Here is a 22803-nt window from a genome sequence, read left to right on the forward strand (position 1 = left end):
CGATGTTAACTAGGTAAACTGCCTTGACTAACTAACTTCGTTCAGAGTAGATTCGGTTGGAAGAGCTCTGGAACTTGCGATTCGGTGACGATAAACTCGGGTCACTGTTATAGCTTGGAGTTTGAAGTAAAGAGGGGAGAGTCTGAGTGGAGATCGAGAAGAAGAGGGGAGAGTTTGAGAAGGGGAGAGAACGACGAAGTGTGACCTATGTTCCGGGGGTAATTGGAAAGTTTGTGGTAAACGGGTACTTTGACAGAGGAGTAGAGATGAATAGAGAGAAACAGAGAAAGTGATCAGAGAGGATAGACGGGGAATGTAAATGGAGAGAAGATAGAATAGACGATTGGCAGTTAAAGCAGATAAATGTGAGAAAAAGAGAAAATGCGAGGAAGGGAAGGAAGGGGAAAAGTCATCGATCATCGAGATAAAAGTGGAGGGGCATGGGGCACTGGCAACTGTGGGTTTTTTATCTGTTCTTTTCAAGCATACAGTTTCATACACACAGATACATGAACGACGGATGTTTGGTATGAAACGTGTTCATAAGTATATGAAAAGTTGGAATGCATGGTTCTTATTTCCCATTTCCCATGCCGTCCTCTCCTTCATCCAACTTTGACACCAGATCCCCCATTCGACGGCCAAACCGTCTCAACCAGTCAAGCCAGTCAAATCAGAGACACCATCCCCGACATCCCCCTCAAGTCAATCTGTATACTCAACCCACCATCGTATCACTTTATAAACCTACTTGTCAGATTTCTTACTTATCCGTTTGAGCAAAAAAAGAAAGGAGGAAAAAGACCCACTTTAACATAAACTTTTTATGAAATTCACTCCTCAATAAATCATTCACAAACTCTCCTTTCTTCGGTTTATCACTAACACCAGCAGCTTGATTCTTGAATATGACATCATCATCCCATCTACGTTTCACTGCGAAAGTTGTTGTTGTCGAACCTGGTGTGGAAGGAGTTTGACCGAGGGCTGCTTGAAGGTTGAGAAGAGGATTACCGGTAGCTATTTCAGCTTCGCGTGAAGCGGTTTGTTTCGCTGATGATTCTGCTTCCTTCTGTGTCAGCGAGTTTATTCATATGGTCAGATTTACTCGAAGATACTGATCATTGTGAACTAAGGGGTTTACTCATCATATAATTCGATAATTTGGGGAAAGTCGGTAAGAAGGGTTGTGGTGTAAGTTTGAGAGGAGAGGTTTTGGTGCGAGAGGAGTGTATGTCACAGAGTTGGGGTGGAGATGTATTGGGAGGAAGAGACCTATTGGGAAGAGGAGATATATTGGGAGGCGGGACTTTGTAAAGAGAGTTGGTGAGAGAAGGCAGAGGACAGAGAAATCGGGTTGATGATAGTATAAAGAGTAAGATGGCAAGGATATAAGGAAACACAGAGAGTGACATTGACTCACCTGTCTAGCTTTCTCCGCTGCTCTTTCCCTTTTTATACTCTCCAATTCAGCCATCAAAGCGGCCGTTTCATCTTCATCATCCGAATCACTCTCTTCACTGAGAAATTAGCAAATTCCTCTTATTCTCTCTCCTTAAAACCATCACCTCATTACCCCTTACCTGTATCTTAACCTTCAAGTGCAAACGCTCAAAACTCACCTATCATCATCCTCTTCTGGTTCATTTTTTGAATCATCATCACTATCATCTTTATCCAATTCAGCAGCTTGTTCCAAAACTTTTCTTCTTTTCTTTCTTTCTTCATCTTCATCAACATCTTCACCCTCCTTATCCACCCTATCTATCATTACATCAGAACATCTCTCGACCATCCAAAAGGAAGAACTGACCTTGACCATCGGATGAAATTCTGAATCGTTTAGGAGAAGATTCCCCTTGACTTATCCTTAAATTCGTCGAAACGGTAACGGGTTCTTCTATTCCAGAAGCTTTCCTCTTCTTCTCAGCTGCTAACCTCTCAGCAGCTAACAGATCCGCACGTAGATCACGTCTAACTACATCGGAAGTGGAGGTTTGACCAGGTTGACGGAATTTCAATTTCGTATATGCCGCTAGAGCATGTTTGGAGACTTGTTGAGAACCGGATTTCGTTTCTCTTCCTTGAGTTGGGTTCCAAGTCGGACGATGGGCTTGTGACATTTTGAGATATCAGGTTTGAGGTTTGGGGGATGGGATACTTTGAGGGTTTGAGGAAGGAAGGATGTGAGTAAAGAGGAAGAAGAGGAAAGTTGAAATAGCGATGGATGTAAAGTTGAAGTGGGATGCGACTTTTCGTGGCGTCGTGTTGAGTAAATCGCATGTATACTGCATACAGAACGTATGACCCGTAGACTAATCCAAACATGAATGAGATCTCATAATCTGCATCGATATCTTAGCTGGACTCTCGTATTCTACTGCTTCATGCTTCACTCGCTGTGCATGTAGTAAGTGTGGGTATGCTACAAGTACTCTACTAACTGTAAGTACTCTACAACTACTCGTACTGTGCAGGTTCAAGTCACTCATATCCGAATGTGGCATTGTGGCATTCGAAGTCACTACGACACCCAATGCAATGGCGAAACAAGACAACCATGTGCCAGGATCAGTGTGACTACACATACTACTAATACCATAGTGATGATACGTGGAGAGACGAGGGAGGATGGAGAAATCAACAAATGTCGAACGATCACCGTATGAACCCTGCTGGGAAGAACGGTAATCATGCCATTCACCACCCACATAAAACGTGTCTTGTCAATGATGCATATTATGTTTTCATGTTGACTGTTATGATTTGAAATGAGAGATGCAATGTACAGAATTTCGTACGATGAAAAGTGTATGACGTGAAATGTGATTGGAAACATGAACAATTGATGGAAAACCTTCCCCCCCCCCAAGCCTTTTCGCCTACCTCAAATTCTCAACTCTTAAACTTTTCCTTTATCTTATCCTCATTAAACGCAGCCGTTTTCGACTCCAACATCGCCTCAATCTCTTCCAAACTCATCTTCATTTGTTCTTCTCCAATCGGGACCAAACATTTCGCCAATTTCTTATAATCCTTCCTTAACAAAGTAAAAGTAATCATGAGATAATCTATATTTGTAAAAACCAAAGCTTTTTCATCCGAATATTTTTTCTTTCCTTCCATGAAAGAAACAGGATGATCTCTCCAATGTCTTCTCGGATTTAAATGATGAGAAGTATGATAACCATCATTAAAACCAAAACGATTACTTGAAACATCTATCAGAGTGATAGAAGAACGATAATCTGAATTTGGATTTATGTCATCGACGAAAGCGTGTTGACCCCAATTCCCTATCATTAAACCTAATCTCATCACCACCAATGGTATTACCAAAGTGAAAATCGTCGCTCGGGTGTTTATCGTATAAAGGAAATAAATGGTAAAGTAATTTGATATTTCCCAAAATAAAGCTTTGAAAGCTGAAATAGGTTTATTTTTCCTTAAGAAATATAAAGGTAAATCTATCCATATCAAAAAGAAAAATCGAGCCCAATATTGAAGGAAATGTGAAATCGAATCTCTTTGATAACGAATTGTTGAGGATAAATCATTAGGTCCATTACTTTCGATATGATGATGTTTTACGTGATGATAATAATATGAGTTCCAAGTATGTCCATGTAAAGGATCGAAGATATAAGGAAAAGTTTGATCGATAATGTTCCATGGAAAGGATTTTATTAAAACTCCAGACATATGTATGTGTTGATGTTTCAATAAAGTGTAGGCACCCGCGTACCAGATTTGCATGAGGGTGTGAATCATACCGTGGAGATAAGTGAAATTTTTATATAGGTAGATGGTACTGGGTAATGAGGTGGAGAAGTAGAGGAGAAGATGAGTGAAGATGACGATATCTTTTGGATCACGGATGATTTTGGTAGCGAGTCGAGTGTAAGTTCGGAGGATTGGGTTGGTGGAGAGGGAGTGGGGTGAGATATCGAAGGTTTGGAAGATGGTAGGTTGGAACGAATGATGGTTTGGGTTATTGAGAGAACGTAGGTGGGTTATGAGATCTTGGTCTTTAGGTAGGCCTACTTGATTGACTAAACCATGTCAGTATATCATTCCTCTATTATGAATGTCTATGTTGTTGGACGTGAATTGGGATGTGAGAAAAGAAAAAAAGAAAAATTACCTACAGATCCATTTCCAACATGTTCATTCTCTGACTGTCCAACTTCTTTCAACTTCTCCTTGGTTTCCCTAGCGTTGATATCATCAAGAAGACCATTTAACACCAATCGATCTTGAAGTGTAAGATTAGGATTAACCTGAATTCGATGATGAGGGGAAGGAGACATTGATATAGGTCCAACTTGGGCAGGATGGGGATGGTTCGTGTGACCGTTAAGGGTTATGAAGGTGATGATTCCAAAACGAGAATGAAGTTTGAAAAGTTCAAGTCTGATCGGACGAAACGAAATGGTGAGTGGTGGTTGAACAAAGTGGAATGGGCGAAAATGATCGGATAGTGTTACAATATGTCACACTGGTCACTGGATGTTGAAAAATGATGTCTTTGTTCAACATGATATTCGTTCGGATCATATGAGCTTGGATAGTGACACGGGTAAAGTGATAGATAGACAAAGGAAGGAAAGTGAGTTAGGAATGGTAAAACAAGGGTGAAGGGGTTTTAAAGGTTTACTCTTCTTACTTTTATAATAATGTCTCTTGACTCAATGACAGTCGTCAGTTGCAAGCTACTATCGATCTACTTATCATCTATTCCGCGCAATACACCCTATCATCCACATCTCAAGGTCCTCAACTTGACTCAAGGTGGTCAGATATCCAAGGATATTAGACCCTATTCAAGCTTCTCATCACCTACCAACCGATCACCGACCCCTCAAGAAATGGTAAGTTAGTACTAAGCTTCTTACAGACGTCCACTCCGGGCACCACCCTAGTCTCGTCCGGGCACCACCTGCCACACTCAGGACGTTCAGGCACGTACCACCGGGATTTCAGTAACGCCGACCACCACGACGCGACATGTCTGCTCGCTACCTACCAACCTGTCTTCACCACCACTAATCTCTTTATCGTCATTTTACTGGTAAACTCACGCTCTTTTTTCACACACACGGTCTCCGCTTGTCTCAAGTATCATTTTGATACTCTTCTCACTCTTTTACGACTATTTTACACCGACTTCTGGCCCTTCGCCTTCTCAACCTGCGCCCTCCCTGACTACCACCCATCAAATCGTTATAACTTCCTACAGAGCAATTGTGATATTCTCTTGTGGCTTGTATTATCCTCCTGGACATTGATAGATAGGATAATGCATGGACAATGGCCGGGAATGACATGGTATAGCTAATAATGACATTGAAGATAATGACATTGACGATGTAAGAGGAGAGTGAGCAGAGGTGGCGGGATTTCAGTAACCCCGATCAGTGGCTAGCCCATATCCGTCGCGTGGTCGGCGTTACTGAAATCCCGGTGGTACGTGCCTGAACGTCCTGAGTGTGGCAGGTGGTGCCCGGACGAGACTAGGGTGGTGCCCGGAGTGGACGTCCTTCTTACATTCGTACATTCCATGTAGGTTCGACACCATGACCGTTCCAATCGGACATACCCTTCCTCTCGAAACCACCCACCACCCACTACTAGAGAAAAAAACGCCGTATGTACTCTTCAAATCAATGACATCACTTTACACAGCTATTCTTCCAACATCCTTTCTTCCTTCTCTCCCACCCTCCTCTCTCTCTCTCTGCTCTTACACCCCTTTTCGCCTCAATGATGAATGGTCAATAAATCTGTTGTTGAATTCTCTGACGTTTTACGATTCAAACTCCGATTGTCTTCTGTCTTCTGACGCTTATTGGTCAACTCACCCACGTTTTATTATAAATTGATTGAAAGGGGGTTTCTTTCTTTGAGATTTATCTATCTCACCGAATTAGGTGCTGCTTAATAAATATTCAACCATTCGATCTCTTTCAGACAAGGTGAAGAGTACTTACTGATTCCATTTGATCTCATTCTTCATTCCTCGTTACTAGACAATTCTACAACTTCATCGGATACTTCTCCCACTTTTCCTATTGGATCTCCATCTCACTGATCGTTGGTTATTGAATCTGTCAATCTACTGAACCAATTACTAGTGATAAATTGACAACTTAATCGATAAATTGACAACTGAATCGATAAATTGACAACCAAACCGATCAATCTACTAAATCACTTACCCTTGATAGATTTACATCAGTTTGTCATCTCCAACACAAAATGCCTTTTTCTAATATGTGAGTTCTACCCCTTCCTCACCTATTTCTCAATATACAGTCAGGACTGGTGAAAGCGATAGAGGACTGATATTCAGTATCAATAGCGCAGAGAGTATCGGTGTTGGGCCAAAGTTGGAAAGTAATAGATCTAGAAGGTTATCGACTTCATTACATGAATTGATTAGACAAGGTTGTGGACCACTCGGTGTGTTTTTGTTTTTCCCCGTGATTCATACTTTACATCGTTTCTCCTCAGTCTCTCTCCCCCTCCCCCCCCCCCCTCTCCTCCCCCGGGTGATGTTTGAAGCTCCTAGCACATCTACATTCCTACCGTCGCTTTTGTTCATTCAAGACATGCTCCAATCTTTCCTTTTCCAACATCTAATTCCTGCCCATATTCGGTATTACGTCTAAATATCTTCTCCTAAATCTTTTCAACCCCTCATTCTCTTCCCTCCTAACTCATACCAATAAATTCACATGTGATGTCCACCCTAACCTGATGTAACCACATATGGTGGAATGAAAAATAATGATTCTATCAAAAGTCCGAAGTCTAATTTTTCAGACACTAGAACCCGTCGTGATTCCGGAGATCTCTCATCTCGTTTCCCAGCTATTGTCCTTGACCCTCGTGCACCTTCTTCTCCTATAATCAAGAAAGAAGAGTCTCCCCTTGTCCAAATCGATCAAATTGCGAAGATCAATAACATCTCCTCGACCAACAAATTGAATCAGAATCAGAATCAAAACCAAAATCAGAATCAAAACCAACACCAGAATTTGATGAAAGTGGAATCAGATTCCATTCCTGGTCAAATTCATAAACGTCTTGAACAGAATAATCAACTCAATACAAAACCGAAATTTCATTCTCCATTATGTGATGATATCATCTCTACTCCGACTTGCCCTTTACCTCAAATCAACAAAATCGGAAAAGAGAATTGTTGTGATTCGTTGAAAAAAGAAAAAGAGAAAGATGTGATTTGTCTTTGTGTTAAGACAGGAGATGAAGTTGGACAAGATGCCATTGATGTTGATAAAGATAAAGTTGAAATCGAAATTCAAATCAACGATTCGACTGTCGTTAGTCCTATTCAGGAAGAAAAAGAACAAGAAAAAGAGGAAGGGGAAGGGAAAGGGAAAGAAGAATATCTTGAACATTTGGAAAATTTAGGTCAACAAGGTTATGAAACTTCACTTCGACAAGTCGGAAATTGATTCGACAGTGAAGATTTGTTTTTCCTTACTTTACCCTCAAGGTTTTTCTTCGAAATTGTATACGAATTTCAGATTGATCATTTAGGATTTTACACATCAAGTTCGAATAATATCAATAACACCATTTTTTTCTTTTTCTTCATCACATATATACTGAATACTCTTCCCTCACTTCTCGCTGATCAAATAGATCATATACACGTTCCATCAAATTTCCATCATAGAGACTGATAAAGAAATTACAATATTGTCATATAAATCTTTAGCGCGAAGTTGTGTAAATTGAAATTTCCTCATCATCGTCTATACTTGTGTTTCGTACCAATAACATCTATGCATATTTGTGTAAAACGACTTACCTAAGAAACATGCGTGGTACTGTACATTTCATCGTCGCTTTCTATACTTGAATGTTTCACTTCCCATACTTTTAGTCGACCTTCATCTTCACGGTATCGTAGTCAGACGAGTTCTGTGAAGAAGAACAGCGTCCATCGATAAAGTTCGTTTACGTAGCCTCATATGAGACATGGAAAGAACTTTCTGTTGTGGAGGTGAGTACGACGTACGAAGATATTCCAGAGACATATATACATGATAACAGAAAAGAGACGTGTAATGTGTAGTATGTGTGGTGATATTCGCTCTACCATCAAGCCCAAGATTCCAAACCAACATATTCCACTCCCATCTTCTTAACGACTTTCCCCATGATAACACCGGATTCACCACCTTCTTTCAAACTTTTCAAAGCTTCATCAACTTTATCTTCCCCAACAACAATGACCATCCCAATTCCACAATTAAAAGTCCTAACTAATTCAGTAGGTTGAACATTACCAACTTTCATTATCCATTTCCAAAGATTTGGTAATTCCCATGAATTTAAATGTATCTCAACACCTAATTCCGATTCTGGGGAAAATATCCTAGGTATATTTTCGGTGAAACCTCCTCCTGTTATATGTGACATACCTTTATATAAACCTTTACGTATACCTGGTAATAAAGGTTTTATGTATATTTTCGTTGGAGTGAGAAGTGCGTCTCCGATTGATATTGGTTTTTCTTCTTCTAGTCCGGAAGCGAAAGCAGAGGGAAAAGAAGAAGGGGGGTTAGAGGATGAGGGAAGAGTGGAGGATGAAGAAGATTGAGAGATTTGAAAAGTTTCGTTCCAAGGACAAGTTGAATGTAATGATAAACCTGATAAATCGATGATTTTTCTGATTAATGAAAACCCATTCGAATGAGGTCCAGAAGATCTCAATCCGATCAACACATCCCCTTCTTTTATATCCGGTTGAGGTAACAATAACTCTCTTTCCACCGCACCAACAGCGAAACCAGCTAAATCATAATCATCACCATGATACATCCCTGGCATCTCTGCGGTTTCCCCACCTATCAAAGCACAACCAGCTTGAAGACAACCTTCCGCTATTCCCGTAATGACATCTGCGGCAGTTTGAACGTCTAATTTTGCACAGCCGTAATAATCTAAGAAATATAATGGTTCGGCACCTTGAACGATGAGATCATTGACGGACATCGCTACCAAGTCTATCCCGACAGTGGTGTGTTTACCATAATTTAAAGCTAGTCGAAGTTTGGTACCTACACCATCTGTACCTGATACAAGTATCGGATCTTTGTATCCAGCTTTGGAAAGATCGAAAGATCCACCGAATCCACCGATAAGACCATCAGCACCTGGTCGACGGGTGGCTTTGACGATGGGTTTGATAGTTTCTACCAAAAGGTTCCCAGAGTCTACGGAAACTCCAGCGGAGGCGTAAGTTAAGGGAATGGAAGATTTGACGTTGGAATTGGAATTGGGAGTGGAGGATGAAGAAGATGGTGGTAAGAGTGATGGTTCGTTTGAAAGAGCTCTATAAGCTATATCTCGACGATATGTTTTGCCTTGGAAATCGACAAGATCAACACCTTGATATGCTAGTGAAACAGCTTCACGAAGTGTTGGTCCCGATGCACAAATTGCTAATACTCGACCGCCATCGGTTACGCCTGTAGAATCGGAGATGGTTGTACCAGCGTGAAAAACGTGAACGTTGGGAGGTAAGGAAGGTTGGATGGTGATTGGAAGTCCTTTGATATATTTTCCTGGATAACCTTGAGAGGCGAGAACGACAGAGACTGAATAACCTGGACGATAATTTAATTTGACAGAATCTAATCTTCGTTCAACACATGCCTAAAACGATCAGCTCAATTAAAGCTTGTTTCGAGATTGCTGACCATCATGATATCTGCTAAATCCGTTTCGTCGTCCAGAAGCAACATGAGCGCTTGTGTTTCTGGATCGCCAAATCGGACGTTGTATTCTAAGACTTTCGGCCCGTCCGGAGTGAGCATGAAGCCGGTGAACAGCATACCCACGAATGGGTGGCCTGATAGCGTCAGTTATCATTCACAGCGACGGAAGAACATACAGCTTTAAACAAAATCAAGTGAGGTTTTTGGTGCCTCAGAAAAGGGGAAAGACCGAGGGGGAGAGAGGAAAGACACTCACCATCCGCACGCATTCCCCTCACAGTAGGTTCCAGAGCTTCCTTCACACATCTCGACATGATCTCCGGTGTGGCGACTGGAGCCGGGGCGTATGCACCCATTCCACCTGTATTGGGTCCAGTATCACCCTCCCCTATCCGTTTATGATCCTGAGCCGCGGGCATAGGGATGATAGTGTAACCATCACTAAATGCCAACACGCTGATCTCTGGTCCTGTCAAATATTCCTCGATCACAACTTCATCTCCTGCATCTCCAAATTCTTTATCTACCATGACACTCTTCAACGCTGTCAAAGCTTCTTCTGTGGTGGTTGGGATCAGGACACCCTTTCCAGCCGCAAGACCTGATGCTTTGATCACGCAACGGCCGGAAGGGAAGGGATTTGACTTGATAAATGCTGAAGCTTCTGAAAATTGGGATGAAATGAAAGAACGGAAAGAAGCTGTGGGAATGGAATGACGAGCCATAAAGGATTTGGAGAGTGCTTTCGAACCTTCCAAGAGTGCCGCAGCGGGTGAAGGACCGAACACGGGGATTCCGACTGATTCGATCAGCTATGTCTATGACAACAGTATGTCAAGCGAGATACGGCTGATGGAAGGAAGAGAAAGAGAAAGAGAAAGAAGACTCACCTTTACGAAAAGCAAGTTCTACTCCATCGACCAAAGGTTGTTCGGGACCAGGAACGACCAGACCGATACCATTCTCCTCTGCCCAAGATACCACACTTTTGAAAGCATCTTCAGGACCCCAGGGTAGAGCCAAGTTGACTACTTTTCCACCCATCAGAGCTGTTCCTCCGTTACCTGGACAGACGTAGACACGAGTGACCCGAGAGGATTGGGCTAGTTTAAAAGCAAGAGCGTGTTCCCTTCCTCCTGCACCTAATATCAACACCGACAACGGTGAGTTGACGGAAGGGAAAGTGGTGATGTCTGACATTGTCGTCGATGTTCAAAGTGTATAAAGGCTGTTGGATTCTTATTGCTTTTAGAAATTCTTTGCAGACGCGAATGGTAATCACGTGCCTCAGGATGACAAAATGCCACGTCAATTTTGGTCATTCGGCGGTTTCGGGATTTTGTTCCGAGGCGACGTCTGCGAATGAGCCGTCTCCGTTTCGTCGTTGAACATTCCTCCTCTCACTCCACCTTCAGGAAAAAAACAAAACAGGACCAACAAAGTTCCCCTTGTACTCCCTAACATCTGATATAGACGACCATCATGCCTTACCGTCCTAATCCATTCTTCACAACTACCAACACTTTCTTCGTCCCTTCCGTAGGGGACAAAGTTGATAACGCTATCGCTCAATCTAAGGGAGCGGTCAATGACTTGAAATCAAAATCTTCAGAACTGGCCGGAAAGGCGGATTTGAAATATCAAGATGCTAAAGAAGCTGTCAAGGTAGCCGTCTCACCCGCTGCTCCTACCGGTGTCGATCTCTATGCTCGGTGAGTAGTCTTTACGCACGTGTTTGGACAAAAGAAAGAAGGAAAGGATGGCTGGGTTGACGATGATAGTTTCGCTCTTGCTGGTGCTCTGGGTTGCGCCGTCACTCACGGTGCTTTGACTCCGGTTGATGTGGTCAAGACTCGTATCCAACTTGAGCCGGAGGTGTACAACAAGGTGAGATCATGATACCATATTTTTCGGTGGTTGGAGATAAAAGGAATCGGAATGCTGATAGCATAGGGAATGATCGGTGGTTTCCGTCAGATCATCGCTAAAGAAGGTGTCGGTGCTCTTGCAACTGGTTTCGGTCCTACTGCAGTCGGATATGCTATCCAGGGTGCATTCAAATTCGGAGGGTACGTTTTTACCCGTTTCCAATCCCTCTCATTTACAAAACCTGGTGTTTTTGTAGATAATCAACGGATGCAATTAGCACCACAACTCGAAGATACGGGCGGTGGAATGAATAAGGAACAATGACTGATGGACAGATACGAGTTCTGGAAAAAAGTCGCCATTGACTCACTCGGTATCGATGTCGCTCGTGAGAACCGTCAAGCCATCTATCTCGGAGCATCGGCCATTGCGGAATTCTTCGCCGATATCGCTCTCTGCCCACTTGAAGCTACCCGTATCCGTCTCGTCTCCCAACCTTCTTTCGCCACTGGTCTCGCCTCTGGTTTCCTGAGGATCTTGCGGGAAGAAGGTCCCGCGGCCTTCTATGCTGGGTGAGTGGTTTTCATTGACTGACGAAGACAAAGTTGACGGAATAGATTCGGGCCGATTTTATTCAAACAGGTCCCATACACCATGGCCAAGTTCGCCGTGTAAGTTACCCGTTCTCTCCCTTCCCGTTTGCTGGCGGAATGGTACTGTATCACCTGCCCCTTTGTCACCTAGGTCTCATGACACTTCTACATATTGCACCGACACCTCTACAATCATTCAATTACTTCTTATGTCCCTTGCGGGGTCGTGAATGATACTCGTGGCCTCACCCATATCTCCCGTGCCTTTGGTGTCCTGCTACCAGATATTATAAGAGTGCATACACGAAGTCCTACGAGTGGTGCTGATATACAGCTACGAAATCGCCGTTGAGAAGATTCTTCAAACCGTTGGCAAGTCCAAAGATTCCCTCACTGGTGGTCAAACTATTGGACTTAACCTCACTGCCGGTCTCATCGCTGGTATGGCCGCCGCCGTCATCTCCCAACCCGCCGACACTCTCTTGTCCAAGATTAATAAGAGCAAAGGTCTCCCCGGTCAAAGTACTACGGGCCGTTTGATCGACATGGCTCGCACGCTCGGTGTCTCCGGTTTGTTCACCGGTATGGGCACGAGGCTGGTCATGATTGGTACACTTACTGCTGGGCAGTGTGAGTTAAAACTTCGTTTTCCTGTTCTCCTTTGCTCTTGATTTTCCAACCCCACCCTCTTCCCACAGTCTTTCCTCATGCCCGCACTCTATCATTGGAAGATGCCCAATCTCGTCTGGCTACCCTCGTGCATCTAACCCAACCATCCGCCTGTCCCTTGCTCTTCCCAAGCCCCATTCTTTGATCCGAACAGAATCTCCCTGTGGCTCCGGAAAGTGCCCCCTTTATCTATGAGCATATCAAGGGGCTACTGATTCTCCTACCAGGTCGTCGCTGACTACTGTAGTCTTTATCTATGGAGATATCAAGAAACTTCTGGGCGCCAAAGGCGGTATAGAAATTTCTGCTGTCCCTAAGTGACCAATCGGTCGACGGACAACGTTAGGAGGATGATATGCATGATTTCTAGAGCGTAGGGAGAAGGAGGTGCGATTCTTGCTGGAATCCGATGCTTCCGGAACAAAAGGGTGATTGCAAGCCTATTTATTGACGCGGCAACTCGGCGCGCCTAACTGTTGCAATTCGGGCTGAGGACCCCGCCTTTCGCAATTGCAGATAAAGTGTTCAGACCAAATGAATCGGATATCATCAAACAACACTGTATTGTGTACTGAAGTTTCACCTGGAGACCTCTACGTTGTTCTACCTGCTTGACCACTTTGCACGTTCGATCGACATCCATCTTTGCTTGTCTTTTGCCCCCCCCCCCCCTCCCATTCTTTGCCTACCTACAATTCACACCTGAAGATCCACACCGAACAACCACAGTCCATCCAGTTCGTTTTCTTTTTCAATCGACTACATACCACCATCCGTCGTAAACCATACGATGAACATCAGATTCCTTTCCAATGGTACGACCCTCCTCTCAAATCGTCCGACGAAGCATCAAGAAGATTAAGGTTGAGATATCGGGCAATCAATGTTTCGGTAAAGGTGGAGCACCTTCAAAAGAAAATTCAAACCCTCCTAGACCAGATTCGCTAACAGTACTATTTCTTCCCTTTATATCCCCTTCATTTTCCGTTCGTTCCACTCCATCTTCCTTTCCTTTTCCAGAAAGATATGATTGTTTCCTCCCATGTAACCCCGTCACGCCCGTATCGGGTACTGCGGCACTTGGTATAGCTGCAGAAGGAAGACCTGCTAAATCGTCCATGTTAGGAGGAACGAAAGGGAAAGAACCTAAGAAACTATCAGCTTCACTTGCTGCTGTATTTGGTCTACTAGGTTTAACACCTGTTCGATTCCCAGGTCTTGTACCTCCTGAAACATATCCATTCTGTCTTGCGGAATTCGAATTGAGGACCGGTGGTCTGAATGCTGGTGGAGGTCTTGAAATAGAGACATTTTCTAAAGTTGATGATGACATTGATTGTGGTAATCCACCTGGTAATGGAGGTCTTTCTCCTCCTGGTGGAATCATGGGGAATGCTCCAAGGAGAGAATCGGCATATGATTTTGCAGATAACATACTTTCTCTTGGACCTTGATTAACTTCTGCCGGTCGAGGTGGAGGTATAGCGGCGAGAGCATTTGGATTCGCTAAATATCTGAAAGTCTCTAATGACGAAGTGGATTCTCTTGATATATCTCTAGCTAGAGATCCCATTGAAAAACGTAAATCTCCTGTGCTTGCTGATGGTGGAGGTTCTAATTCCATCTCAGTGGAGTGATTCGATTCGTGGGGAGAAAGATCTTTACGAGTCGGAGTGAGTCGACGTGAAGTAGAAGAGGAATATGGGAATTCACCAAAGGTGGGTGTAGAAACTCCATTACCGAAAGTCGAAGAATTCGCCGTCGTCTGACCATCGAAAGGATCATCCACACTACCACTAACAGGTGATAATCTTTGTTTCCCTAAAACCTCCATGAGTTGTTGAGATTTATTAACATTGTTGAAATGTACAACTTCGGCTTGACGTAAATTACCAATGTTGACTTTACGAGAAGTGACAATCCTAGGAGCTTCATGATGAATATCTGTGGTACCAGAGAGGAAACTCGAACCGGAATGTCCGGATAAGAAACTTTCGCGTTGACTGGCATATGGGATGGAAGGTGAAGAAGAGTCAGTCGTACTTCCTTCTGGGGATTTTTCCGGGATCAGACGGAGATCAAGATCGGGATCTCGAGCTGGTCGTCGAGGTGCTCCAGCATGGAGATTTTGACGAGCTTCTTGTAGAGTACGAGTGGCTGCGGAGTTTGATCGAGCGAGTTGTTTACTCTCCCCATCAGACTTGCTGGGGATGTATTGGATGGGGATGATGTGCATACTTTGTTGACTGCTCGATGTGGTGGTATATGTGTTGACGCTTTGTCGGTCGGAGAAAGGGTCACTGCGAAGGTCGATGACGCCTCGTGTGCCACCGTATACGCGGACTAGAGCACCGTTCTCGTCGTAGTATTCAGCATTGACAGGAGCGGGAGGAAGGGGAGAACGTTGTTTGAAACTTGCCATGGCAGCTGCTGAGTGAGGAGGAATAGGTAGATGGTCTTGATGTGAGCCGGATCTTGTGGAGGGAGGTTGTGGAGAGGAGGGTTGGGACAGATGGAAGCCGGCAGACTCGGCTTTGCGAGCGCGTTGAGCTAGGTTTTCTAGTCGAGCCAGATCGCGTCTCTAAGCAATCAGCAAATATCGCGTAGTACCCGGCGAGCAACATAGGGAGACGTAACAAGAGCGAGAAGTGAAGACAGGAAAGCAGGTGACCGCGACTGACCTTCTTGCGCCGAAGCCACCAAAATAATCCAAGAGAAGCGATGAGCAAAACAGCTACGACGGGACCAGCGATGACACCTGGGTTGACTCCACCGCCGGAAGACGACGAACCTCCAGCAAGACATTGAACAGTAGGACATTGGTTACAGGTTCTATGGGTCAGCTAAAGTCTATCCTCCCGCCTACACTTGACCCCATATTCAGCATCCTTGGTGTCGGGTACGAGTCATTTCAAAAGGGCATCACTGGTCGCTTGGCATCTTGACGGGACAACAACAGGATAGAGAGTAGGTGATAGGAACCTTGGTCAGACATGACAGAGGAGAAATGGCAACAGGAGAGAAACAAGAGTTGACTAACCTTCCAACCAACTGACATCTCTGACCAGCTTCGCAATTACACGTAGGTGCAGGTCCATCACAAGAAATACAATTTGAGCTTTGACGTGGGAACAAAGCCCTGTGAAAAGGTGAGGGTGGGTGATTCATCTTGAGCCAGCAAGATGATTGTTTGCGGATGTTTAAATTCGGATGAATCGATTTGAATTGCTATGAAGCACAGAGTTCTTTTCTCTATCTCTCTGAAGGAAAATGGGTCGTACACGTCGCCTGATGAGGTGAATCCCTTAGGCGAATAGAGGTAAGATTTGTTTGTATCAGAGAAAGAATGAATATCTATTTGATCGTTCAAACGAGCGAATTCCTGGTGGTAAAGATATTTTCTTGTGACTAGGCTTATAGATTTGTCGAAAGAAAGATTGTTGACCACTTGATATAAGTTCGGGTATTTGGAAAAGGTCGATCACCAATTGAATTAAGAAATGAATGTTTCTCCCAAAACCGTCTTCTTTTCCAATTTATTCAATCCAATCGAAAGTTATCAATGACGAAGTAAGTGTTTGTTGTCTGGCGTGCACGTCTGACGATTGACCGAAAGAAAGATTGAGTGGGAAAATGACGATGGTCATGCGAATTAGAAAAAGATTGATCTTGGTAAATGAAAGTATGTATCGAGTATCTGGTCGTATAGTCGTGATGTTTTCACCACAGTGAATGCGTCCAATGTCGAGTGTTGGACTGTCCAGGATGGGAAGGAAAAGGGGGGGATGAGGATTTGTGACGCGTTTCCGATTTGTTAGTAAAAGGGAAGAGCCAAGTTGATCGTGTAAATGTCTCGAATATGGAGTGGGGAGGTGAATGTGAAAATGTGAGATGTGAGATGTGAGATGTGAGGAGTAGGAGAGAAATAGTGAAAGGATAACACCAAAGTCCTTTATTCCTCTCTCTCTCTCTCTTTTCAACTCCTTTCCTTTCCTCTTTCACTTATTTTCTCTCTTAAACTACTCCTTTCCTACCCTTCACTAATTCCCAGGATTCAAGTGTACGTAATTCTGTGGTGGTGGTAGTAGTACGTATAGAGATTGTCCAGAGGTAGAGAGAGAGAGGGATCGATCGAATCAAGATATAAACGGTAGTAATGTAATGAATTGAAGAGAAGGGATGAAATCATGAAACGTCGATACGTCGGTCTCAGTCTCGGGGCTAGGCTGGAAGGGGTCTGAGCGTATGAAAAATGATCCGAGCGTATGGAAGCCACTTAGCCACCTGATCAAAGTCCGGCTTTAGATCGAAGAGACTGACTTTGGGTTTGGGTTTGGGTTTCGTACCGATTTGGAAGACTGGAACAAGATACGAGACACGAGTACACGAGTACACAAGAGAGAGGGGAAGTAAGGAGGGTTAGAAGAGATGGTTGAAACTTGAATCAATTATTGATGATAGATCATAGACCATCGGTTAGGATTTTTCCCAATTCAGGGCGAAGAAAAATCATCCTCGTCGCGTGAGCTCGTCCCCCCTTTCCCCCTTGCTATAAATCGCTCGATTCCCTCCACAAATCCACAAAGCTCTGGGATCTGGGATCTGGGAATGCATACGCGTACAAATACGTCAACCTCCGTCGTCATACTTCCATACAGTAGTCTCCACAATCATAGGATGAGGACCTCTATTCGGGAAAATGAGACATTTGAAGGAGAGGTACGACATATAATCTGTGACCCCTCTCTCGTTTGAAGCTAGAACAGTCCGGCCAAGGATCCCAAAGAGCTAAAGAGGCTAAGGAGCAGATCATCTTGTCCAGACTTTCAATCTCCCAAGATTCAGGTCCACGAGTCTAGACTATCATCACGATCCGACACTAGTAGTTCCTTCTGACCCACATGTGACGTACCTTGACCCCAGAGGACAGAGGAATGCGGCAATTTCTCTAGGCCTCTTTTTGGGGTGATACTAATACGATATGCACATATGATACGAGCATACTCGCATCAGAAGTTATTCAAAATGTGCAAGTGATCCACGATATCCACGATGAATATGTTTCGACATTCGTTGCATCAAAGTTGATTTGTATATGACAAGCTTCTCAATCTTCCTTGCTTTCCTTCACCATCACTTCCTGATAATTTATCACTTTGATGTCAGCTACATCGTTCACTCTCCACTGACAGGTTTCACAATGAATAGGGAAAAAGAAAATGCTCACAGTGATGACAGTAGGTTTTTCCCTTCCTGTAAACCCGTTCAACTTGCTAACCTCCAAAGCGACGCTGATCAAAGGTTTCAAACCATCCTGAGCATCTTTACCATACTCATTCTCATCTTTACTATATTTCTCAACGTACAACCTCACAGTAGCTCCACTGGAACCAGTACCGGAAAGACGGAAAATGATCCTACTTCCATCTACGAACTTGATGTATAATCCTTGTTTCGACGAAACTGATCCGTCGATTGGGTCTTTGTAAGAGAAATCATCGGCGAGAGCCACTTTGAAACCTCCTAGGGAAGTACCGACGAAGGAAGAGGAGGAAAAGGTGGTACGGAGATGTTCCATCATTTTATTGGCACCGTCTGAATCAACTTCTTCGTAGTCGTATCTTCCCGTTAGCTGGACATCCCACGGACTGACGCTCTCATCACACAGGATGCAAATGTTGACGGAGTGAAGACGAAGGCGGGATCATAGGAGGGGAATGTGTTACGAGTATCAAGCTGGAAAGTGACCGAAGAAGAAGTGAGGTATGTGATGCGGTTGATGAGGAAGAAGAGGAAGAAGAGAAGATTTTGACCAAGACTCACCGAGAGAAGAAAGACCTTCCATATTTCTTCCAATGCATCATCATGACATCATGAATCCCCGCACCGGGTTGTTCCTTGTTAGCAGCAGCTACAACAGACAACCAAGCTGGTACGTCAATACTTAAACCAATCTGAAGTTCTTGACTCACCGACAATGGCCCAAACACCATCTTTCTCTCTTATATGGTCGGAACCAGTCCCGAAAGACTCTTCACCGCAGATTGAAAGTCTTCCAGCATCCATAAGGTTTCCAAAGAATTTCCCTACAAGTCAGCCTAAGCTTTGTCTCTGTATCCCCATATTCGCATGACTACCAGTCACGTACACCCCGTCAAATTCACATTCTGAAAGATGATACTTTGACTGAGATGAGAGTGGAAAGAAACTTCACTTACATCCCGTTGGCACTTCGAAACATTCGAGACCCTTCTCTTTAGCTACCAGATCGATCGCTCCACTAGTTGGCATACTCCTTGCCAACCCTTTGACTCCTCCCTTGAAATAAGGAATGGCCTTTTCCGCCCAATCGGCAATAATGGCCACACTGTCACTGGGAGTGACGAATGCTCCTTTACCGTAAATCATGTTTCTATCCCCATCACCATCACTAGCAGCACCAAATTCGATATTCTCTTTCTCAACCCTCTCCACTAATTCATGTGCGTAAGTCAAGTTGGGATCAGGATGTCCACCTCCAAAGTCCGGTTTGGGGATACAGTTCTGGATAGACGATTCGGACAAACCGAGTTCTTCGACGAAGATTGCACGACCATAAGGTCCAGTCACACCGTTCATTGCGTCGAATAGAACAGTAGGTTTTGGCGAAGTGTTATGAAGCCAATTTTTGATCATGTCAAAGTCGAAGATGGACTTGAGGAGGGTGATGTAGTTGGAGACTGGATCGACGACTGTGATTTTGAGTGGGCCGTGGGTGAATTCACCAGTTTTGGAGAAGTCGAACTGGAATCAGTACCAAAACAAACACTTACTCTATTTCAGATAAGCGTTATGCAGTTACTCACATCAGGTAATTCCACCAATTTGTATTCCTTGATCTCCTCTGTGACTGCGTAGATCTTGTTCGTGACCTCTTCCGGTGCAGGACCTCCATTGGAAATGTTAAACTTGATCCCAAAGTCATTCTCTGGACCACCGGGATTGTGGGAGGCAGTGAGCAAGATACCTCCGTCCGTCTTGAGAGAACGGATCAAAGCAGAGACGGCCGGAGTGGAAAGAATGGCATCTTGTCCCAGGACGACGTGGGCGATACCGTTCGCAGCTGCGATACGGAGGATGATTTGGACTGCTTCTGGGGACTAATGATTAGCCTAGCTCGTCCTGAACGTCCACCTGTCCTTAGGTGAAGCGATAAGCCCATGTCTGCGGCATTCCAGTCTAGCCTCACCAGATGCGCTTCACCCGAAAGAGCAGGCTCATAAACGGCATCAGCCATGAGGGAGTACTATAATATGGGCTTTGGTAACGATGTGTGGATGTGTGAGTCATCGAATGAAATAAGATGACTTGAGTGGTCGTTTGTCGTGATGGCAAGACAACGGTAGGGCGGTAAGGTGGTTAGAGAGAGAGGATCTCACATAATAACGTCCATCACCTCCCAATACAATAGTCTTTCCTTCACTTCCACCTGGCATGGCAGTAAAGATAGCTTGAACAAAATTCTCAGTATAATGTTCTTGTTGGAACACTTTTACTTTCTTCCTCAAACCAGAAGTACCAGGTTTCTGACCCGAGTAAGGTTTAGTAGGGACCGTGATAACTTTGGTCGACCTGGATGTGAGTTTTGATCCTTCGTCCGATCCGTTCCACATATCCCCCTCATCACCTTTCTTATAGCTGTTCTCCGTAGAGTAGATAATCATGCCAGTTATTGTTATGGCGATGGAGGAGCACGTTCCTTCATGGGATATTTTGAGCTTCATTCCATCTCCTTGCTTTGTTCAGACGATGGAACCACTTACATGATGATTGATGTGTCGAGATGATAAGTTTGTGTTGGAGAGTAAGAAGATGAAGATTCAAGTGCAAACGTGTGAGAGAATGTAAAGTGGAGATTTGAACGTTGTAGGGTTGAAGAGGATAGATGGTTCGTGTGTTCGTCGGTTCTGGGGCATGGAGCAAACGTCATCATGAGGGGGGTCAATGGTCCGCCACGTGGCAGTGGCAGTGTACGGTAGAAGATGCATGAGACAAAACTGTGGCCACTACATAATCACATAATCACGATGCTATACGCACAACATGGACATTCTTCGTCACGATCTCTCTCTCTCTCTCTTCACAATGTGTATACGGGCAAAATCCCAAAAGTGACCCAAGAGATTTCTCAACAATTGCCCAAACGTATGAGGAGCATGTTGGAGGAATGAAAGTTGTATTCTGTCCATCAGCCAGTGACCTTCTCTCCTTCTTGACCAACGACCTCGACCTCTAGAAGATTGTCTGGACATGATGCAGGAAGGGAGAGTGGACGACAAGATGATCAGAGGGTATTCAATGACACTCACTGTTCTTCAGTCGTTCCACCGATTCCGGATCATTATGTAGTCCATCGAAATATGTCAAACCAAGCTGTATCTTCAGCTGCAACTTCATATCAAGAATCGAAATGAGAACTCACCAAAGCATCCGATTTTCTATAGCCTTCCATGAGATCAAAGAAGCCCATACGACGTTTCTCAAAACTCGATCATCAGCACCGCCGCACATATGGACAGCCTCAGAACATACTATTGTTGCTCCACTAATGGATCAGTGAGTTACACGTCAAGAGGTGAGGAATGACTCACTTATTCGAACTGCCCTCGGATGCATTTCACCCAGTTCGTCAACATATACTTTGTTGTCAGCTTTATTAATGATCAAAAACCTATAGCTTACGGGGTGATGCGAAGAAATCATAGCTGGGGTGGTCAGCAATCACACGGTTTCACCTGGGGCGAAACTCACATCGCGAATAAAACGTCTTCACTGGGTAGTTAGCGATCGATACTTAGTGTGTTGGCAATAGCTAGGGGTGACACGAAGTTTCGGAGTCTTCTCAGGCAAAAGGAGTGGTGATGGGATACGGAAGGGACGTACCATGTTATACCCATCCGATTCCTTACTCTTACCGACCAACCGGTTTCGACATGACCTAAATTCAATTCCTCGACGATTGGACTTGTAGCTGGTTGACCACGTTCTTTGATCCCTATTCTTAGTTTCATCCTTGAACAAGCAAACTCAAAACGTACATTCCTACTTGTTAGCTTCTGAATTCCAAGTGGTAAGCGGAACCTACTGTTTCCGTATCATCGAAATCAACCCAGATAGCAGCGAACATTGGATGCTACCATATCAGTCCTCCCCTGTCTGTCCAAAAGTGTCCATGACCACTCACTTCGATGACATTCCAAGCCAAATACTTTCCATAAGGTTTAGGATCCCATGTCCTCATATTGAGTAAAGGATGTATTTTCAGAGGTAGTTGTAATTGAGTCGCTTGGAGGTACGATATCACCGGGCCATATCCTGGGCGTCTGTACTCTCAGCGATCGTTCTGACATCGGAAGGAATTGGATCCTGTGGACTCACGATGGTTTGAAAGGTCCGATAGTGATGGCTTTCCAATCAGCGAATATTATTCAATATGAGTGACCGATAATGACTCACCGGCATCACGCGGAGCGCCAGAAGGGATTAATGCCATTTTGTTTGTGGAGGATAGATGTTCGGAGTACTGAGGGAAAATGTATGTTGTAGGATGAGATACTTGAAGTGAGTCTTATGAGTGAGACAAGTAAGTTGTTGAGGAGATCAGTATTTAACGGAGTGTTTGTAAAGGTGGCAAAGGTAGACGGTCAGTCAACTTCCTTGTGGGCGTTGCAGCTCAAAGGAAGGACAGCCCACCGTTTTTGGCAGTTGGTAGGGATTCACGAAGGTACTTGTCACTTGTAGAACTCTCTAGTAAGTACTGTGTCGTGGCTTTCGTATCTAGTCGAGATCACTTTGAACGGACTGTCGAGATGGGATGAAGAGAAGGTGATGATGGTTTGTTGGAAGCAGCTTCACTCAGTCTCGGTCTCGGCTCGGTC

At 44.2% G+C, this 22803-nt stretch overlaps 7 protein-coding genes across 7 annotated transcripts; 2 read left to right on the forward strand and 5 right to left on the reverse strand.

Moving 5' to 3' along the window:
- Window positions 1–763: 763 nt before the first annotated feature.
- TREMEDRAFT_33472 (uncharacterized protein) lies at window positions 764–2123 on the reverse strand (the record flags this gene model as incomplete). The annotated part of the gene is made up of 4 exons (XM_007006320.1): window positions 764–1069; window positions 1424–1520; window positions 1623–1740; window positions 1865–2123. 4 exons carry the CDS (start codon window positions 2121–2123, stop codon window positions 764–766), a joined length of 780 nt encoding a protein of 259 aa, XP_007006382.1.
- A 597-nt stretch (window positions 2124–2720) lies between these two features.
- On the reverse strand, window positions 2721–4310 carry TREMEDRAFT_74448 (uncharacterized protein; the record flags this gene model as incomplete). Its single annotated transcript, XM_007006558.1, has 2 exons — window positions 2721–4052; window positions 4145–4310. 2 exons carry the CDS (start codon window positions 4308–4310, stop codon window positions 2896–2898), a joined length of 1323 nt encoding a protein of 440 aa, XP_007006620.1. The 3' UTR covers window positions 2721–2895.
- A 1948-nt stretch (window positions 4311–6258) lies between these two features.
- Window positions 6259–7481, forward strand: TREMEDRAFT_64170 (uncharacterized protein; the record flags this gene model as incomplete). The annotated part of the gene is made up of 3 exons (XM_007006450.1): window positions 6259–6275; window positions 6353–6462; window positions 6826–7481. 3 exons carry the CDS (start codon window positions 6259–6261, stop codon window positions 7479–7481), a joined length of 783 nt encoding a protein of 260 aa, XP_007006512.1.
- Window positions 7482–8059: 578 nt separating this feature from the next.
- TREMEDRAFT_74449 (uncharacterized protein) lies at window positions 8060–10977 on the reverse strand. Its single transcript, XM_007006559.1, has 4 exons — window positions 10646–10977; window positions 10012–10554; window positions 9738–9889; window positions 8060–9693 (listed from the first exon to the last, which is right to left on the reverse strand). Exons 1-4 carry the CDS (start codon window positions 10953–10955, stop codon window positions 8134–8136), a joined length of 2565 nt encoding a protein of 854 aa, XP_007006621.1. The 5' UTR covers window positions 10956–10977; the 3' UTR covers window positions 8060–8133.
- A 167-nt stretch (window positions 10978–11144) lies between these two features.
- TREMEDRAFT_40269 (uncharacterized protein) lies at window positions 11145–13260 on the forward strand. The gene is made up of 7 exons (XM_007006342.1): window positions 11145–11467; window positions 11537–11642; window positions 11709–11824; window positions 11960–12196; window positions 12242–12295; window positions 12552–12847; window positions 13134–13260. Exons 1-7 carry the CDS (start codon window positions 11238–11240, stop codon window positions 13205–13207), a joined length of 1113 nt encoding a protein of 370 aa, XP_007006404.1. The 5' UTR covers window positions 11145–11237; the 3' UTR covers window positions 13208–13260.
- Window positions 13261–13591: 331 nt separating this feature from the next.
- TREMEDRAFT_74451 (uncharacterized protein) lies at window positions 13592–16054 on the reverse strand (the record flags this gene model as incomplete). Its single annotated transcript, XM_007006560.1, has 3 exons — window positions 13592–15467; window positions 15568–15718; window positions 15927–16054. The coding sequence occupies 3 exons, from the start codon at window positions 16052–16054 to the stop codon at window positions 13767–13769; spliced, it is 1980 nt and encodes a 659-aa protein (XP_007006622.1). The 3' UTR covers window positions 13592–13766.
- Window positions 16055–17940: 1886 nt separating this feature from the next.
- Window positions 17941–20806, reverse strand: TREMEDRAFT_45127 (uncharacterized protein). The gene is made up of 8 exons (XM_007006361.1): window positions 20689–20806; window positions 20305–20497; window positions 19732–20025; window positions 19105–19669; window positions 18859–18972; window positions 18710–18815; window positions 18114–18507; window positions 17941–18040 (listed from the first exon to the last, which is right to left on the reverse strand). Coding segments are annotated over exons 1-8 (1671 nt in total). The 5' UTR covers window positions 20691–20806; the 3' UTR covers window positions 17941–18037.
- Between the last annotated feature and the right edge of the window lie 1997 nt (window positions 20807–22803).

This window comes from Tremella mesenterica (assembly GCF_000271645.1).
Source record: "Tremella mesenterica DSM 1558 unplaced genomic scaffold TREMEscaffold_10, whole genome shotgun sequence".
Classification (NCBI taxonomy): Eukaryota; Fungi; Basidiomycota; class Tremellomycetes; order Tremellales; family Tremellaceae; genus Tremella; species Tremella mesenterica.

Bases quoted from the DNA above. Each gene is read 5' to 3' on its own strand.
- TREMEDRAFT_74449 (XM_007006559.1), bottom strand. From the start codon at position 10,955: ATGTCAGACATCACCACTTTCCCTTCCGTCAACTCACCGTTGTCGGTG. The intron at 10,555-10,645 runs GTGAGTCTTCTT...TGATCGAATCAG, and splicing joins AGAACTTGCTTTTCGTAAAG to TCGGAATCCCCGTGTTCGGT. The intron at 9,890-10,011 runs GTGAGTGTCTTT...TGACGCTATCAG, and splicing joins GAGGGGAATGCGTGCGGATG to GCCACCCATTCGTGGGTATG.
- TREMEDRAFT_40269 (XM_007006342.1), top strand. From the start codon at position 11,238: ATGCCTTACCGTCCTAATCCATTCTTCACAACTACCAACACTTTCTTC. The intron at 11,643-11,708 runs GTGAGATCATGA...CTGATAGCATAG, and splicing joins AGCCGGAGGTGTACAACAAG to GGAATGATCGGTGGTTTCCG. The intron at 12,848-13,133 runs GTGAGTTAAAAC...TGACTACTGTAG, and splicing joins TACACTTACTGCTGGGCAGT to TCTTTATCTATGGAGATATC.
- TREMEDRAFT_45127 (XM_007006361.1), bottom strand. The intron at 20,026-20,304 runs GTGAGATCCTCT...GCTAATCATTAG, and splicing joins GAGGTGATGGACGTTATTAT to TCCCCAGAAGCAGTCCAAAT. The intron at 18,508-18,709 runs GTGAGTCTTGGT...GCTAACGGGAAG, and splicing joins GGAAGGTCTTTCTTCTCTCG to ATACGACTACGAAGAAGTTG.